Source organism: Pholcus phalangioides, unplaced genomic scaffold (assembly GCF_987345545.1).
Source record: "Pholcus phalangioides strain wild (caught in Gottingen) unplaced genomic scaffold, Ppha-v1.0 ptg000011l_1, whole genome shotgun sequence".
NCBI lineage: Eukaryota > Metazoa > Arthropoda > Arachnida > Araneae > Pholcidae > Pholcus > Pholcus phalangioides.
In genome coordinates this window covers 61,092,523-61,111,278 of record NW_028301604.1, presented here as the reverse complement: position 1 = coordinate 61,111,278, position 18,756 = coordinate 61,092,523, and the positions used below count along the sequence as shown (strand labels likewise).

At 34.1% G+C, this 18,756-nt stretch overlaps 1 protein-coding gene across 2 annotated transcripts in view; it reads right to left on the bottom strand.

Moving 5' to 3' along the window:
- Nucleotides 1–12,146: 12,146 nt before the first annotated feature.
- Sec31 (COPII coat complex component secretory 31) overlaps nt 12,147–18,756 on the bottom strand; it is a 90,531-nt gene continuing 83,921 nt past the window's right edge. For both annotated transcript variants that reach the window (XM_089239843.1, XM_089239842.1), the window contains exons 23-27: nt 17,701–17,822; nt 15,874–16,047; nt 14,106–14,234; nt 13,875–13,946; nt 12,147–12,636 (exon numbers count right to left, since the gene is read on the bottom strand). In XM_089239843.1, the coding sequence (XP_089095969.1) occupies nt 12,445–12,636; nt 13,875–13,946; nt 14,106–14,234; nt 15,874–16,047; nt 17,701–17,822 (689 nt within the window). In that variant the 3' untranslated portion in view covers nt 12,147–12,444. The remainder of the gene's footprint in view (nt 12,637–13,874; nt 13,947–14,105; nt 14,235–15,873; nt 16,048–17,700; nt 17,823–18,756) is intronic.

The window sequence follows — 18,756 nt, the reverse complement described above, 5'->3', positions numbered from 1 at the left end:
TTTACTTTCAAAAATTTCAATCAGATATTCATTTTCGTAAGGCCAACGGATCATTGGTCCTGGAAACATGAACATCGGTATTTGCATATGTTTACATAGGAAGATGTTCAAAATATCCACCGCGCATATCGAGGCATGCATGCATGCGCGTCGTGGAATAAAGAGAGAGAAGTTCATGTTTCCAATAAAGTTTTTTTTCCTTGCAACGGATATGGCGTCATACTTTTCTTTAGCATTTTTCTCGAAAACTATGGGCCGTACAGGTACAGTTCTTTGGTTCATTTTTTATGCATTCCAAGTGAGGAATCTGGCTGTGCAGAGTTTGGGTGGTCTTGATGGGACACCCTGTATAGTAGTAGTAGACACAAAAATGAGAGAGAGAGCTGACCAAATCACAAATGGATGGGGTCACCTATGAACTCGATTGGGATTTCTCAACACCCGATGTGACAACAACTGCATGTTGGTTATGTACACAGTGTAAATTAAAAAGATCTTAAGTATCTCATCTTCCCATAAATTCTCACTTATCCAATTTTAGAGCGGTTCATTCTAGCCTTCGGTCAGTTGTTCTCTTTCTTATAGCTCCCCTTGGTGTTAAAAAAACAACAACTCATCCTCAAATTTTTGGCCATATGTGGAACGAACCAAACGAGTTTCCATAGAACCCTATGGTTTCATCTAACGAACGTGATTCCAGAACGAATCATCTTCGTTATATAGTCAAGGTATCATTGTATTTAAACCTCTCCAATCATTTGTAGACATCTTCTATTAATGAAAATAACTATTAACTTCTATTACAACTATTTTCCGTTTGGTTATAAACTTTGTTCTCACATACTTTTACTTTTCTTTATAGAAAACAAGTTTTTTCGATTTCAGTTGAGCAGTGGTACCTCGGTTTATGAATTTTTCCACTAACGAAGATTTTTTTGACGTCTTTATGCCTCAGCTAACAAACATTTTTGTTAATATGAATGCGTGCACCAAAATGAAAATGCCACGTCGTGAACAAAATTTTCGTGATAATGAATCCAATGAGTAACCGTTATTTGAGCAAGATTAATTTATTCCCACCTCGAAAGAGCCTTCCAATACGCCCCCTCTTTCTGAAAGATTTTGAGCAATTTCATGTAAAATGAAAGATTAAGAGAAAATGAATTAAATTTTTTTTTTAATTCAAAAATCCTCGGACTTGAATGATTTCAAGGGATGCGATAAGATTTTTCTCGTAGTACAAAATTAAACACAATCTGGACATTCAAGGATTTATCTCTTCCATCTGCACGTGTATGAGAGAGAAATGAGCTAACTACCTCATACATAGTGTTTAACCTTTTCAGACTCGAGCTTTCATTTTTTGAAATTTTCAAAATGCTTTTGCATTTTTGATGCCCAAAAATGCATTGAAAGTATAAATGTCAGCAAATCTTTACTTTTTCATAATTTCAATTTTTAATTTATAATTTTTCTGAAAAAATATAGTTCACTTCGTTCAAAATTTTCCTGCCAAGACGATGCAGGGTATATTCATCATTAGAACCCGGATCATATGCAAAAGATCCGGGTTCTAATGATGAATATACCCATTTACATATTTTGCATTTTTTTAGCACTAATGCATATAAATGCATAAAATCGAAGAATTTTCAGAATAAGTGCATATATTTTTGAAGGTTTATTTAAGCGTAATCAGTTTTTTTTATAATTTTCCAAATAAATATTGTTAATTAATACAGTAAAATTGATCTTTTGCGGTCACCGGCGGGACAAAAAAATTTGTTTGTAAAAGAGGGGTGACCGTTGATCAGGGATTGGAAATGCGTACTTCTATTATACAAGGGGAAAATATTACTTGGCCGTAAAAGAAGGGTGACCACATCTGAGGGGGTTTTTACTTTATTTTTATAACATCGGTTTTTCTGTCGCAGGTGGAATTTGGTGAATTAATAGAAATGTTCATATTTTTAGAAATAGTGTAATTATTAGTAGTGTAATAATTTGAAATTCTTTTGTTACTGTTATTTCGTTACTGAGCAGCTACAACAAACTAGAAATTAAAGATGCCTAAATAAAAAATATGTAGTTTTTTGCATATGCAGTATATGCATATGTGGGGATATGTTTTGTAATGTGCACATATTCACTTTAAAAGCAAATCTGCTTTTTTCTTCATGGTGATTTTTAAAATGCATACTTTCTCATTTTTGGTAAATAACTTTTTCAGGATTTTTTTAGAATATATTTTTCGTTTTTAATGCATATTTTGGCATTTTTAAGTACATATTTGCATATTTTTAGAGCATATTTCTCCACTTTTTAGTGCATATAATCCGGGCTCTATTCGTCATCATCACATACAATTTTTTTCAGAATTTCATTGCTAAAAATTTTATGTAATAAATCATGCTTTTCATATTAAAACCCCCTGAAAGTTCCACTTCAGGTGCTGCCCTCTTATGAAAGCCCCAAAGTTCATCACCATATTTCTAACTCAAAACTTACATAATCTTTCAAGTCAGGACTTAACTCCGTGAGGTCGAAAGAAGAAATTCTACAGTGAGAAAAAGCAACCCACATATTTGTGGCACCAGGGTCCGAAAGGGATAATAAAAGCAGGCCTGCAGCCAGAAATTTCGTTCGGAGGGGGACCACTTTCATTTCGGGGGGGGGGGACCAAGCAGTGCCGTCTTAACGCATGGGCCTACCCGGGCACGGCCTGGGGCCTCAAGAGAAGAGGGCCTCACAAAAATGAAATCCGGTTGAAATTTTTCTAGAATTTACTAGGTAGGGCCTCAGAAAAGCCACTTGGCCCGGGGGCCTATGATACTCTTGAGACGGCTCTGGGACCAAGGTGATAAAACCATAGATTTGGCCCTCTTTTCGGTCATTTTCTCACATTTCGGGGGGGGGGGGCAGACTCCAAGTCCCCCCTCCCTCGCTACAGCCTTGAATAAAAGATATATATGTCCAGTTTCCAAAAATCAGCGTGGTACAACCCCTCGGGGTAAAAGGCTTATATCCCTCAAGGGACAGAGCCTGGGCCTCGACTGGTCTTACAGTTTCCAAAACTGGACCACTTCCTTTAAATTCCCCTTCATTCTATTGTGAATCTCAGCCTTCGGTCAGTATTTTAATTTTTTACAGTGCTTTTAAGTGTTTTATGAAACTTAACTTCTCAAAAATTTTGGGCCGTTTCTGAAAAGAATTAAAGGTGTTTTTTTTAATACAAAACCTATGGAAAATCCCGTTTCGGCTAACAAATGTGATTGCAGTACGAATCATCTTCGTCAGCCCAGATATGCGATATGTAATATGTTACTGCCAAAGCTCGAAGTGCTGCCAATTCGGGACGGGTCCGAATTGCACAAATGATTCCGACTTTGGCCGGCCGTTTCGTGAAGTGGTCGGATATCCCTGGCCAAAGCTCGATGTGCTGATGTAAGGCGACCCGGTAGGAGCCAAATCCATTTTCTTCAACGTCAACGTGTGATATATGTCTTTATATAGTAGCTGTGTTGGATTACCCCCATGTGACGAGAGAAAAAAAAGTGAAATTTGGGAGAAAAACTATAAAAATAATTACATAAACATATATATAGATTTTTCTGCCAAATTTTGGAGGAAAAAAATTATTACCGCATCGTGACTACGGTTTGATGGGTTGCCATAACTAACGTGGACAGTTATCACGGAAAAATACACTAACTGGACGATGACCCCGAATCAAGTCTCTTGTTATCGACTTTGATCAGGGATCACTGGCCACTTCGGGAACTGGCCGGCCTGGGTAAATGAATAACAAAATTGGACAATTCGCGAAACGGCCCACCCCGTCGCAAATTGGCCAATTTCATTCTTTGGCAGTAACATATATCCGATTAAGATTCACACGCCAACGAAATAGTAAAAAAATATATTTCCTCTCTCTAGCCACTAAAGTAGAAATAAAAACGAGAATTGGGGGAAAAAAAACTAGCAGCGTTTTATATCAAATCTCGCGTTTGTTTCATAATCGATGCATCTTCTGAGAAAAAAATAAAATAAAAGTTGTGTTTATGACTTACGTACTAAAATAGTGTTGCACAATATAAGGCAAGTAAGATTTTCGTCTGCCGCGGGATAACTTCTTCCGAGGCTTGAAGATGATTTTACTCCGGTCTTTTAAAAGCCCGGTTCCCGACCTCACGTCCTTGAGAGGGGCAACCTGTTGCAACCAGGTGAGTGTGAGTGGAATGTGCGACCTGAAAATTTTAACGGAGGGGGTGGCACAGATGTGTGACCCACGATGCCACACCTGTGGAATGCAGGAGCAGTTGATGCGTGGGAAAAAAACCTATAGCTCATTCTTACTTGCGGGTGTCAGCCGTTACATAAAGGAATTATAGAATAACTTGTTCTCTTTAGAAACGTTTAAAAAAAGTTTTACTTTATAAATTTATTGTGATAATTTATCCTGCATGAAACGTTCATAATAGCCGATATGAGTCAAGAAGCCTACTTATTTACATGACATTGCTGACTAGAAGTTTTGGAGGCTTAATCAACCAGCGGTCAGATTTTTTTTTATCAACATCATAATGATAAATATACTCATAAAAATTCTATTAACCGGAAGAAACCAATCGAATTCAGATAAGGAATTCAAGTATAGTAGTATTTCTATCTTTCCTGAGAATATAATTATATTATCTAGATTTTGGATTTTATAATACAGTCGTCGTTGCAGAAGCAAATTTATAACTTCACCGCTTGTGTGTGCGGCTATTCAAATTTTGCCACCCTTCTAACGATCTAATTTAATGTTCTTGACCACAAATTACCGAAATTCACCACCCCCTCGGAACTTTCCGCTCTGGTCTATAGTGCCGCTGTAAACACGCCTCTGAGTCGACGATCGTTTATACGAACTCGAACGGACATGAAAAATAAGTTCGTAAAATCGGGGGTTCGTTAAATGGGAAAAACTTTCAAAGAAATGGCATATTGTTCAGTATCAGAGGACTAGTTCGTAAAAACGTATCAGTTCGTAAGAATGAGTGGCGACAATTTGTGAATGTTTTGAAAAACGCATTATAAAGCACACTGTACCCGACTGAAGGACTTAAGTTTTATACCAGTATTAATAACAACTAAATTTTGAATCCCCGATAATTTATGAATATATAATGTAACGCGCACATCCCCTTTCCCCATTGGGAAGCCCTCGGATCCGTAAAGATGTCAGCACAGGGCACTGCTATAAGAGAGGCGCCAAATCAAGAGTAAAGAAAAATAAGTAATTGCAGGAAACTTTGGAAAAAATGTTTTATCTGTAAAAACAATCAAACTATGAATTTTATGGATGGAGTAATTTGCACAGAAAATTTTTGATGCATATGCATAGCATATACAAATCTGCAAATTTTCAGGCTCATTTCACTGGAGGGGCGCCAAGGTGATGTCTCACATGGGAGAAGTTTGTCTTGAGTCGTCCCTGGACACACAGCCACCCTAGGTCCTCCCATGGAGGAGAGGCTAACTGAACTTTTTTGTTTTTTACACTATAAATTTATTATAGAGAGGCCTATAGAAAATCCTGGAGTTGGTGTCAGACCCGGACCTAGGCAGGTGCGGTCGCACCGGGCCGCAATTTTTCTGAAAGAAACCCTTTTCTTCTGAAATGGGAAATATTTGTGGGAAATGCACATTTCTCTCTCTCTCTCGTGGGAGATGAAAAAGCTTCCAGTTTTATAACCCCCGATATCAAAGTGCTAATAGCTGTGGCAATTAGTGAAGGAATCCAAAGAGCATTGTGCAGTAGGATTGCCGATGGTCTATTTCTTACTCTATTTTTCTTTTTTTTTACATTTTAGATAGCGAGTAAAAGCAGTACCTATAGTTATTGCTGGCCATATAATGATTGTCATCATAGCCTCCGTTCTGAACATGGTGCGTTCAACTCGCACTCCATGGAGAATCGGCTCCATTCGTAGAACTGAACATGAGTGCGTAATAAATTTTAGTGTAATTCAGTGGCCCTCAAGCTTTTGTGACCCACGACTCTTGCCTTATCCGAGGCCGGTTCTGGACGTTTTTCAAGTGTAAGTGAATAATATTTTGATAAAAAAAATCACCCCTCCCCTTCAGTTGGCACCCTAAAAAATTGCCCTTCATCAGTTGGCGGCCTAATAGGGATCCCCGCCCCCCTCAGTTGGAGCCTTCTGTGGCCGAACATTTCCAAAGCCTCCTAGAAGTGGTATTTAGTAGGCTTTGGTAGTTCGCAGGATTCAAGATCCGATCATACGATAGTCATCATACTTCCTCGGCTCCCCACAATAGTCTAACAACGAATCGTTTCAAAGCACTGAACCAGCACACATTAATATTGACAGCTCACCGTGGCGCCCCTAGGAGCCGCAACGCACACTTTGACAACCACTGGTGTAAATCATGGCCCCCACATCCTGGAGCCCTCCCCACAACCAGACTTCTACTGGTCCCCATTATGATGAATTTATAAGTGAAAAAAAAATGATGAGAATCGTCCTGGGCCCTGTCAGCCCCACCCTTGTGGGCATGGTGTAAATAGTGAGGAAGTATAACATAATTTCTCTGTCGAAAGTTCCAGGCATTTCATATTTGAATTTTCCAATATTCGAATTCAGTAGATAGTGATAGGATTCGTGTAATTCGTTGTTAAGTGCTATCAGCGATATCTTTGTCGACTGCGGAATGCAAGGAGTTTTGCGCCGAGTCCTGCCCTCAAGGCGATAACAGCGGCTTACAAAAGGCCTGACAGGCTAAAAAAAATTGTCGACTTTTCGTACAAAAACTGCTTTTCATTGGATCTTGTTCCGAAACTTGAGTGTGTAGTTGTTTATCTTAATTACCGGACTTGAATCGAGATTTACAGTTGAAACTACTTGTTTACAGTGTCGTGTTGGAGCGAGTAAGCCAATTTTTCTTCGATGAAAGTATATCAGAGCAAGTTTGTGTGTATTTATTATTGTTATTAATCTTATTCTTAGAAAAATAAGCGGTACTTGAGCTGAATCTAATAAAGATTAACAAGAAAAAGTTATGTAAAAAATTTAAAGAATTCTAACTGCATGTGAAATTCTTTTTTCCTGACTATTTCCTTATATGTATTTAATATTTTTTTTTACCGAAGCATATCAAATGTTGATCATGTATCAAAGTTCGAAATGAAGTATTTTACTGCGGTATAAATTTTTATGATGATAAGTGGATAAGTTATTGTTTTGTTCAGTGTCGCAGACCCCAATCCCCCCCCCCCTTACGGCCTTGCTAGATCCGGTCCTGAAACTGGTACAACTGACAGTGCAAAAATTTGCTAGAACAGCCAAACCTCTTTCTTGTTGCACCCTAAGGAATTTAAAATTTTTTTGAAATTATCCTTTCCTTATCCCTGATTTGATGCCACTTCTGTGGCAGGGCTCCGTGAGTCCGCACGAGAGTCGCATCGAACTAGATCCACCCCTGCCTCTCGCATACTGAAAAAAACAATTCATTTTAATTGTTGCCCTCCCCCATAGGATTGTAGAAAAAATTTATAACCAGTGCTCTGGCAAAACTACATACTAATTCAATTAGTTATGATTAGGGGCACGATAAATTTGATTGGTGCTTGCCAATTTAATTCACTCTCGATGGCTTGACAGTCTCTTTAAAAAGCCTATTTTTAGCTGACCTTTTCACAGCCCACACTTCCAAATTTTGATTTTTGTTTGCTATTCCACAAAAGTATCCATGTATCTTAATTACCTTGCTCTATCACAATTACATGCATGTAACCATTGAAAACATTTAGTATAAATTTAAAGATTTATGTAATGAAGTATCTTCATACATTAGGCTCGTAATGGAAAAAAAACATGACTCTTCTTTATGATTTCAATAATGAATTATTGGAAATTACTAAACTATTTTTTTTTATTATAACTAGGGCTGGTCCAATTAATCCATTAATCAAGTTGGTAATTGCAGTTAAAAATTTTAGTTGGGCTAATCGACGTGATTAAAATTTTAAATAAAAATTCATTATTTCTGTGGTCAGATGGCAAAATGTCACACACGTCCCTTTTCTCAAAAAATTGAGTTGTTCGCATTCTGGAGTCTCATTCATCAAAATTTTGGAAGGTGACAAAATTTCGTCTAGTTTTTTTTTCTATTTTATGAAGAACCAACGGAGGCATATTGTAACAAATCAAAAAGCCACAGTATCACATTTTTGTGAAATATTGTTTACAAATTTGCCCTAGTTAAATTTTGAAAAAGTGACTTATTACATTTTGTCATCTGAGCACAGATTTATTTTTATTTGTTTGGCGAAACCGATTAGATGTTTTATATTATATTTTTAGATGTAACATTTTAGATGAATGACCATATTTAAAAATATTTGAATTAATATTTTAATCAATTTTTTCAATATGGGGGAAATACAAGTCAATTCAATGAAAAGTAGTGATTCTATTTTAAAGGGTTATTTTCAGTTTTAGACGACAAGGCAGAAATTTGTTTTCTCCATTGTGAACAGAATTTTTCGTATTAAGGAAACATCAGACCCCACCTATTCCAGTACAATTTGAGAGCAATTTCTAAGGAAAACGTAATAGTATGGAGATCGAAAGTAGTTTCAAAATGACTAACCTAAAATGATTGATTTTCTAAAAAACTGACAAGATCCTAGTGAAGAAATTTCATGTTCTGACAAAAACGTTCAGCATTACTTCAAGTGTGGAACCTAAAGTGGTGGAGACTATATATATAAACGTGGTAATTTAATTATTGTAATATTTTTTTACATCTAGTGAATAGTGCGAGTGAGAGAGAAATGAATAAAATATAGTTTGTAGCATCAATTAACATAAAAAAGTTGCTTAATAAGTTATAAAGTAATAAATACAATAAGCCAGCCCCATATAATGGTTACTTGAAAATATTCGATTAATCATTTAAAATTTTTTGATTAACCAGTTAAAAATTTTATCGATTCCCAGCCCTAATTATAACGCAATGTGTTTGATTATGAGCCAACCTATCAATGCATTTGTGAAACAACTAAATAAAACATGAGTGTAGGTATAAACCTGTATTGGGCTCGAACCCCCCCCCCCCCTAATATTTGTAATACTTATGGAAACATAAGGCTTGAGGCCCCCCCCCCCGCCCAAACAATATATTGGAGCCTTCCTAATATTTCCAATATACATTACGCCTATGAAAAGGAGTATGGTAAAATAACTCATTTTTCCTTCCACATCCGGATTTCTTACTCCTTCACACTGCCTGTACAATTTTTGGCACATGCTGTAGAACCACAACTTCCAAAATATTTCTGTCGTAACTCAGAAAATTCGTAAGTCTGGATGTAATTATATGCATTTTTTTTAGAAGGGCAGCAAAACTTTCTTTTGTGTGTGCACCGGGCTGCGAAATTCCCAAGCCTGGCCCTGGTTGGTGTCCATATCCAGAATGGGAAACTATACCTCACAATATTTTCTTCATGTTGGAGCCTCTGGTACAATGTTTTCAAGATGAAAAGTGAATCGCAAACACATTGAACAAAAAGTTGTCTTTTCAAGGTTCTTCACCAGTGTTTCTCAACTGTCAGGAACTCACATCAATTCAACCAGGCCATGAGTGATTCATAGTTCCTTATTCATCTTCCATTAGTAGTGTGTATGGCTGCGCCTTCCAAAGGTTGAGAACCACTATTATAGAGTAGTGCCAGTAGTGGCATCAGAACTAGCAGTGACTAAGCACCCAAGAACTTTTGTGGCAAGGGTTTGAGCACCTCCAGAATTAATTCATAAATTGAAATCTCTTACATAAAGCTCAAGTCGAGAACCCAAAGAGCTAAAACACTTCAGACTACTACGCTTTTCTATGCCTTTTAATTCCCCTTCTGATTCTTCAGTATAAAAATATCATCCATAAAATTCATGAAAACAATTTTCCTATATATTTTTTGGACTTGCCCATGTTCATAGAAACAACATTAAAACTAAAAACAAAAAAAATTAAATTTTATTCTTCTTTAAAAAAGAGCGATTTAAAAAAAGTAATTAAATTTATGGTGCTATGTGCATAAGTGCTGAAATGAATGAAATTTCGGTTTTCTAAATTATATTTGGAATCTCATACCATCAGGGAAAAAAATCAAGTGCTTCATGTAAGAAAAATATATTTTTTTTCTAATTAATAAAACTGATGTTCTCAATTGGGAACAGTAGCCATTAAAATATTAAGAAAGCCTGCTATACCAAGTATAGGTTTTGGTAGCTTATACGAGACTTACTGATAAGAAGAAGACCATTCAAAAATTTGAATTTCTTTGAGACTAAAAATTTAAATAGTCTTTAATTTTTAAAGAAAGCATTCAAGTGCCACTTTTGATACCATGGATTGGATACCCAAGATGTCCAATTTTTGTGTTCTATTATTAACTATACCATATTTAACCCCTTTACATACAGGGTATTGGCAACAAATTGACAATAGGCAGTTGAATTAGCAGAGATAGATCTCAAAAAGTAGTACTACTGTTAACGTATAGGAAATGAAAGGAAGAAAGAGCAACAGGTTTTCCTATTCTTTCTCTCTCCCCTCCTTGCCAAACTTTCCCTATACAGATAACACTTTTTTTACTTGTCAAACCATAGCGAGGGAAGAAAATAAAATGAGTTATTGCTGAGGTAAATAGAAAATAAAAATTGTTTACAGGGTTACTATTTGAAGTCTTGAGAGAAGGGAAAGAGCACAAATGTATTTCTTCCATATACACAGGGACAAGATATCTCATCTGTATGCGTTAAGAGATTGAATTACTTCAATCATCTGTAATCTTTTTGTATTGTTTGTGATGGTCAAATGTTTGTACCAATCAATATAATTTGAGCAATAATAATTATTTTATTTGTCACAAAAGTCTTTAACTTAGAATTTTGTCCTTTTAGAGTTTTTTTCATCCATCCTTTTTTTCATGACTTTTTCAAACAGAATTAATCATTTAATTGCTTTTGAAACATTGATAGTATGAAACATGTTGTCCCAATTTCTAATCTGACAGCGATCACAAAATTTATTAAAGTCTATAATGCATTATGTTTTATACATATTTTTATCTTCATTAATATACATTCTGCTACTTTTATAGGACAAATCTTTAATCCTCTGCTGCAATGAAAGAGATGTTATTGAAACTGCAATCAAACATATTCCCCTTACAATCCAGACTTATTACTCTATGGCTATTAGTTGTTTAGTTCATTTGAAGGAATGTTAGGAAGAGAAAGATTTTCAGCTGATAAAGAGGTAGAGCATTTTATGTCATGGGTGTAGAAAGTAGTTTAGGCTTGTTGGTGCTCAAATTAAGCTTTAGGCAGAAAATTATGATTTTTGAATTTTAAGGGTGCTCAAGCACCCACAGCTCAGACACCACTGCTTTATGTATGACTAGCTTCATAATCGTCTGACTTCTTTTTACATGACCACAGGATAAATAAAAAAAATGCAAATGCGCTGAAAGAAAGGGCATGGATGTCAATAAGAGTATGTCAAAAAATAAGCCAAGTTTCCTTAGTATCCTAATTTCATAATGAATTAATTATAGAAGAAGTCTTGTTAATATTTAATCTGTCCTCATAATAATAATTTATTCAATGTTTTGTAGCATATTTCCAAATTTTGTTAACAGTTTTAAGATTTGTGATATATATAAGTTTTATACCTAATCACATTCAAGAAGTCACATTATGCTGATTTGAGTTTGTACATATGTCAGAGTTGCCATATAAGTGCTTGTCTTCTGATAATGGTCATAGCAAAGCTTGCAAATAGCAGACATGAGCAAGAAAATTATTCAGCAGAAAAAAACAATTAAATTTTAGCTAAGAATGCAGGGAAATAAATTTCAAAAAAATTTGAGAGGTTACCTGAATCCCACGGAATAGGGCTTCAATACAATTTGCTAACTATTTTTGCCCCCCCCCCCCATTAGCAGACAAAAGTTTTGGTAACATGGGTATCTATTTCTGAAAGGTAAAACAGGTTTTTATTGGTTATCTAAAACATAATTGATAGAATTCAAGAATTTTAATGTTTAATGGTTGTCATAATAATAACAAAAAACTTAATTTTTAAAATATAGAATCAAATTTTATTTCTCTCTAAAGTCACAGGGGAAATTTATATTAAAACAAAATTAACAGTTATTTAAAACATTTTTATACATTGCAAAAATAAGAAAAAGAGAAACCAATCTCACAGAAAATATAACAATTTATATGCTTTTAAAAAAACAAAAAAAACAAAAACGACCAAATATCAATGTCAAGAAAAATATATAAATAAGTGAAGATCTTTTTTTTTTCACTATATTAGTTATAAAACTTCATTTTCTATAACCACAACATGTCTATAGAAAATACATCTTCACTGCACACTTATTTGTAGTTGATTACAAACTTGCAGAAGAACTTTAATACTTGGCATGAATCCACAAATTTCACCAAAATTACTGTGTGACACTACCTCACCATGAGCACGGAGTGCCTTGGAGTAATCTTTCTCATATAATACAGCATAAGTAATTTTATGCAATCCATCTATAACAGCTGGAGAAAGCTAAGAAATAGAATTGTACACAACAATTATATTTAAAAAATTTCAGAATGCAATTTTACCTAAAAAAGGTATAAAAATGAAATGAATCAGATTAAAAACTGCAAAAAAAAAATAAAGAAAATGATTGACCAAGCAAATTAATAAGAAATATCATTAAAGCCATAGAAAATATTAGTTCTAGTTTGGGGCTGCACAGGCACCAGGTCGACTAAAAAAATTTGTATTGCCACCTAAAATTTTTCAAATGTGGTTGCTAAATTGGAGTAAATTTCAAAATTGGAGTCTAAAGGTGACACAAAATTTTCTGATGTCATTACCCTACATCTTTTAACATGGGAAAAGTAAAAGAAAACATTATTTAGGGCCAATTCTCTTGAACAAAATACCATGCTTAGCTCCTAAGAAATTGAGCTGGTGCCTAAATATTTTTTTATCAAGCCCTGTTGTGGTTGTGATAAGCTATGAGTTTGCATCAAAAAAATCTAGGTGAGTGAAATAATGGTTTTCAAAACTTTATTGCCATGTGGATCAAGGTTATATATTCTAAACTTGTACACATAGTTTTTCATAACATACCAATCATTTTGGAAATCAAGCAAACACAACCTTAAGAAACTAAGGTATGATCATATTTGCAATAAATTATATATTTTGTAGAAAGTTCATCTAACTGTACTCTCTCCAATATTTTCTGTTGTTCATCTCAAATTTTAGCAAAAAAATCAACTATAAGTTTTTACAAACTAATCTTCTGGTCCCAAACAATATACTAAATATTCCATTAAACATCTTTCCCATTCATGAACTTTTAATTTTAAGAGCTAAATTTTTCAAGTTTTACGAGTTTATAAAATTTAAAGACGACTGTATAATTAGTATAGATCATACTGGACCTTTAGATTGATGAAGATGTGATTATCCAGACTTTTTAATTTACTGATGCATGCTCATCTCAATTACATTGGATAAGCAAAGTTTTACTGTACAGTGTTTATTTGAATCACTGAACTTCCCAACTAGATCAAAATTCTTCTATCAATTTTTTCTAAATTTACAGAATCGTTTCCATAACTATTTGATGACACACCATGAGTGTAGTACAAGATAAAAAACCAGAACTACTAAGAAAATGTTTCATTCAGTTCATTTTAAAATGACATGGCTTTATAGGAAATGAAAATAAGAGACAGACAATGAAAGCTACAGAAAAATTTATATACAAATAAAATTTAACTCACAGATTTTTTTCGAAGTAGATCATACAAGTTTTCGAGTTTCTTAGGAATTTCTTCCAGCTTACGACAAATTTGCTATAAAATATATATATATATATATATATATCTTGCGAAATATTTTTCATTGAATATAAATTCAATGTTGATGGTAAATATTGAATTAAAATACAAATTGCCCTTCACATAATTAAAAATGATCTTATATTTGTAATATAAATGAAACAAATTACTTACTGGAGTATTTGCCCTCTCTTGGCACTGCTGTTGTAAAAATTCAAAAACGTCATATATGACCTTATGTTCTGGAGGAATGGGCTCCTTTACTTTAAGTTTTTCTACTTCTGAGATACATTCTTCTATAACCTATGTAAAAAAAAGAAAAAATAGTATTTCATTTGGAAAATGTAAAAACTAGCATAAAAAATTAAATTTTCACAAGTGAACAGTGAAAAATAGTTCTAGCCAGAAAAATTAACAGTTCAGCAAAATATAATTGATACAAAAACAACTAAAGAAAACTGGATAACTTCAGTTTTGAAATCAACTAGAGAATTCAGAATGACACTGAAAGTATGTTTATGTAACCAATGGTTCACAAGTTATTTGAGCTGAAATGGATTTAAGTTTTTACCCTGTATAATTCAATTCCTACATTTTAAGATCCCTTAAAATGTAGGATTTATGGATCGTAAATGTATCTTTACTCACAAGGGATACCCCTTGTGAGTAAAGATATTTTATTCAAAAATAATTACAAACTGGATTTTAAAAAAAATGACATGACAATATACAGTAATACAAAGTTCATATCCATCCAAAAATAATTGAATCATTTTAAAAAATCACTTAAAAACTGTGTGTTTTGTAGACTTCAACTGCAAAACTTTTTCTTTCACATGAATTATCAGTTTACCAGTCAAGTTGAGACCCTTTTACTATCACTATAATTTAGAAATAACCTATGTAATTGTTCCAGATATTTTTAGGTCCCTTAAAACTTTCTTGCTCTACAATTTTCTTTTATTTTTTTTTCACCAGTCTGAATATATCAATAATAATCTGAACATTTTTCTTCATTGCAGGATATAGGAGAATAAACCTATTGATGTCTTAAGATGTTGCATCTTTTCCCCATTGTTTATCAATGGCAAAAAGTCTTACATTGTCATATCACTGCTAGATACTTCAGTAAGTGTTGATATTTCATCATTTTTTAACTCTAAAACCAATAGGTTGATACCATTAAACTTTGAAATTTTTTTTTGGCATTATACAGCATCGATCATGGAGGAAAATATCCCCCAATTTCTACATTTTTTCCTTCTATAATTGTCTAAGGACATGTTATGTTGGATATGGATTGTGCGTCCTTCAAAAACACGGCTGAAAGAAGAAAATATAATGTGATCCAAAGAGCCTCATTCATACCAAATGTACAAAATGATTATGTTTGCTAAATCTACTTTCACATCAGCACATTGTCACAAAAAGGCAGATTAAAAAGCCCAACACACCTGCGATAATCGCGAATCAACACGATCTACATCCACTGTTAGATTATAAAGGATGTGAACTACATTTACTTCTTTTCTTCAATTGCTTTATTCTGAAGCAGTTTCAGTCAGCTTGTTGTCTCTCCAGTTAAAAAATACGATTTCGAAAAGAATGAAAAAAAAAAGCCCTACACAAAAAATTATTATTGAAACTTCTTTGAATGTCTTTAAATAGAGGTTATAGAGTTCCTATTCAAAGGAACATAGATTAAGACATTCATTAATTAAGCAAAAGTGTCCCCTAAATGGAGGTTTAACTGTATGTACATATATAAATGGTATTTTGAAATTTATTCACAGAAAAAAGAAAGTGCTGCTTAAACATATATAACATATACATTTCTACCATCTGACGCAATGTCTATGTTACTGCATTCTTGTTTTGCTTTGTGAGAAAAAATTAATTTTAACAAAGTTAGATTTAGATTAAATACCCAGACAGTACTTACTTCAGTGGTTTTGTGTATTACATTGCCAGTCTCAACATGTTGCATATGTTGCAGTGCAGAAGTTCCCACATAGCTTTGGACAGAAGTGACAAGATTTGTTGCCTGGGAATCATCAATGGGGCCACACAAAGGAGTGGTGATCGGTGCTGGTGCTTGATAAGCAGCTGAAGAATGCTGTAAAATGAAAGATTATACTCAATAAATAAGAAAGTACTGAAAATTTTTTTTTTAGAGAAGAAACACTCAAAAAGCATTGTAGTTGCTTATTTACACTTGGTATGTCTGTTTTGCTTAATTGGCTTGGAAAATTTTGGACTTCAACGATAACTTCCCCATAGTTAAGAAAAAAAAATATCTCTGAGAAAACCAATGTCAGTACCCAGAGAAGTCATGGTAAATGAGGTTCAGATAATCAAGGTTCTGCTGTATATACAATGGCATTATGCTACAAGACTGGTGATGATTTTTATATCAGCATTGCAGTGAAATCTTGACATAAGGTACACTGAGGTAAGTGAAAATTTGGGGGGGGGGGAGTGTAACTGGAACCACACGTGATTTGTAAAATTTAGTTAGCCTCTGAGAATGGTCACTTGCGGAATTTTCATTTCAAATTTATTCTATTTTCAGTAAAAATATAATTGATACGATAGCTACTCATATAAGGAGCTTTCATATGGAGAAGTTAGGTATGTGGTCATGTTGCTACCTGTTATGTCCTTTACATTTTGACTATTTCTGAAAGTGAGAGTTGACCTAATACATGACCCCCATAAGGGGGGGGGGGGGGGTGACGGGGATCTAGCCCTGAGGCACGAGAGTCAAGGGGGCCCATGGGGGGGGGTGACCTTTCCTATTTTTTTTCCTTTCAGATATGTGTTTCATAGGAGAAAATAGAAGACATTTTAACATCAGTCGTATCAATTTGTATGCGTATCTGTATCAGTGGATATTTTAAACTAAGTATTTATATTCTTTTTATTGCAATTTTTTTTTAACAATGCACATGTACAAGTAACCAAAAAAAATAAAAATACGGAAATGAAGAAAAGAAAAATGTACAAGGCATCACTCTCAGGTGACAGTCCTCCTCCAACGAAGGAAGAAAAGACATTGTGATGATCATTCAATAAAGGCTACAGACAACCACAGTATTTCCCAACAACAGCAAAGACATCAGCACTGGGTGTGTGACTCCAGGGCTATAGTGTGACCCCTGCTATTTTCAGTGTGTAGAAGACCATAATGTCTGAATGAAATGAAAATTGGCATGAAAAGATGTCATATTCCACAGAAAAATATTCATGGCTTGTGTGTGCTGATAAAGCACATGACCCCTCCTTACTTGACCCTAAATAAGAATTTTGATGACGTCTAACAAATGTCCAAACTCTTGCTTCTAAAATCGAAGTGATATGTTCAATAGAAAAAGAAGATAAAACAATGGGAACTGTCAAAAAAGGTTGGTGACACCTATAATAAGATTGAAGAGACAAGCAACAATACACTTGCGTTTTCCAATGATCTGTCCCATTATGTGCCTAGTTTAAAAGTTTTTCCCCTTATGTTTTGTGTTGAATACGTGATATATATGAACAATTAGTCCCAATTCATGAATATTTTGATTCATGTTACTATGTTGCGTTCAACAAAGAATAAATGAATTTCCCTTTTTACTGATTGTAACTAGCTTTTCTTAGCCTTCTTGAATGTATTGAATTTCACATATATTCAACTTATTTGAGACTTTCTTCAATTGATTTGATTACAAGTGAGTCTGACACTGCATTTTAGCATAAATTATCAAAATTTGATGAAAGTTTTTACTTCTGTTGAAGTTTCTTTGAGTAAAGGAGGGTCATTCCATGCAGTTTGAATTGCTCTATATGAGCTAGGAACTTGATATGAGGGAATGGTTGATTCTGGTAGCACTGACGTTGACTGGGGAACTGAAAAAAAAATGACAGAATAAATGTTTAGATATGGCCTATAATGTATAATTAACAAAAAAAAAAAAAAAACCAAAATAACTCAATTGAAATACTAAATACTAAAACTATACCATTGGCTCCATGGGCCGCAGGAAAGATTAACATCTACTTCCCCCCTCCCTAGGAACAACGCCCGTCTCTCCTCACTCCCAAAAATAATAGATTCTGTTATATAGAAGAGCACATACTACCTGTGACAAAAAGTGTTTGATCATGTTCAAAAACACTGGCAATAATAAGTTTAAAATGCAAAAAAAAATTATTTTTTTTTGCTGTATAATATCATAAAAAAATATAAAAAAATAAAATCAGTAAAAATATAAATTTATTCCAATGTGACAATGAAAATTAGTTCATGAACTCGCACCATGTGAGAAAAAATCAATTGATTAGAACTTTTGTGGGAAATAAGTGTTTGATCATTATTTTAAACAAATATGTTAGCTCAAAATATGTAAACGGAATAATGTTTGTGCAGTTGCAGGGTAACCAAACAATATATAAAAAATGAATGTAACTGGGTTTTTATCGTTATAACTTTTTCTGAACAGCTAAGAGGTGGTTCCCAGAAGATATTTTTCTGATGTTCTCAAAAAGCTGATAATTTCTATGTTGGAGGATAGGGCTCCTCGAAAAGAAGTTTCAGAATTGTTTAGCTGTGCTCTAAGTACAATGAGATTTCTTTGGAAAAAAAATCAGATGACTGGTGGTGTTGATAATTTGTCTCAGTCTCTCTCTCTCTCTTGTTGAACACCTGGAATTACATTGAGAGGTGATAGAAAACTCACTGCACTTACCAAGAACACACAATCATCATACCACCTCGAAATAGCTGAATGCAGAGTGGGAAAAGCACAAGGATTTTATCTGCAACCATACTTTACGCAGACAA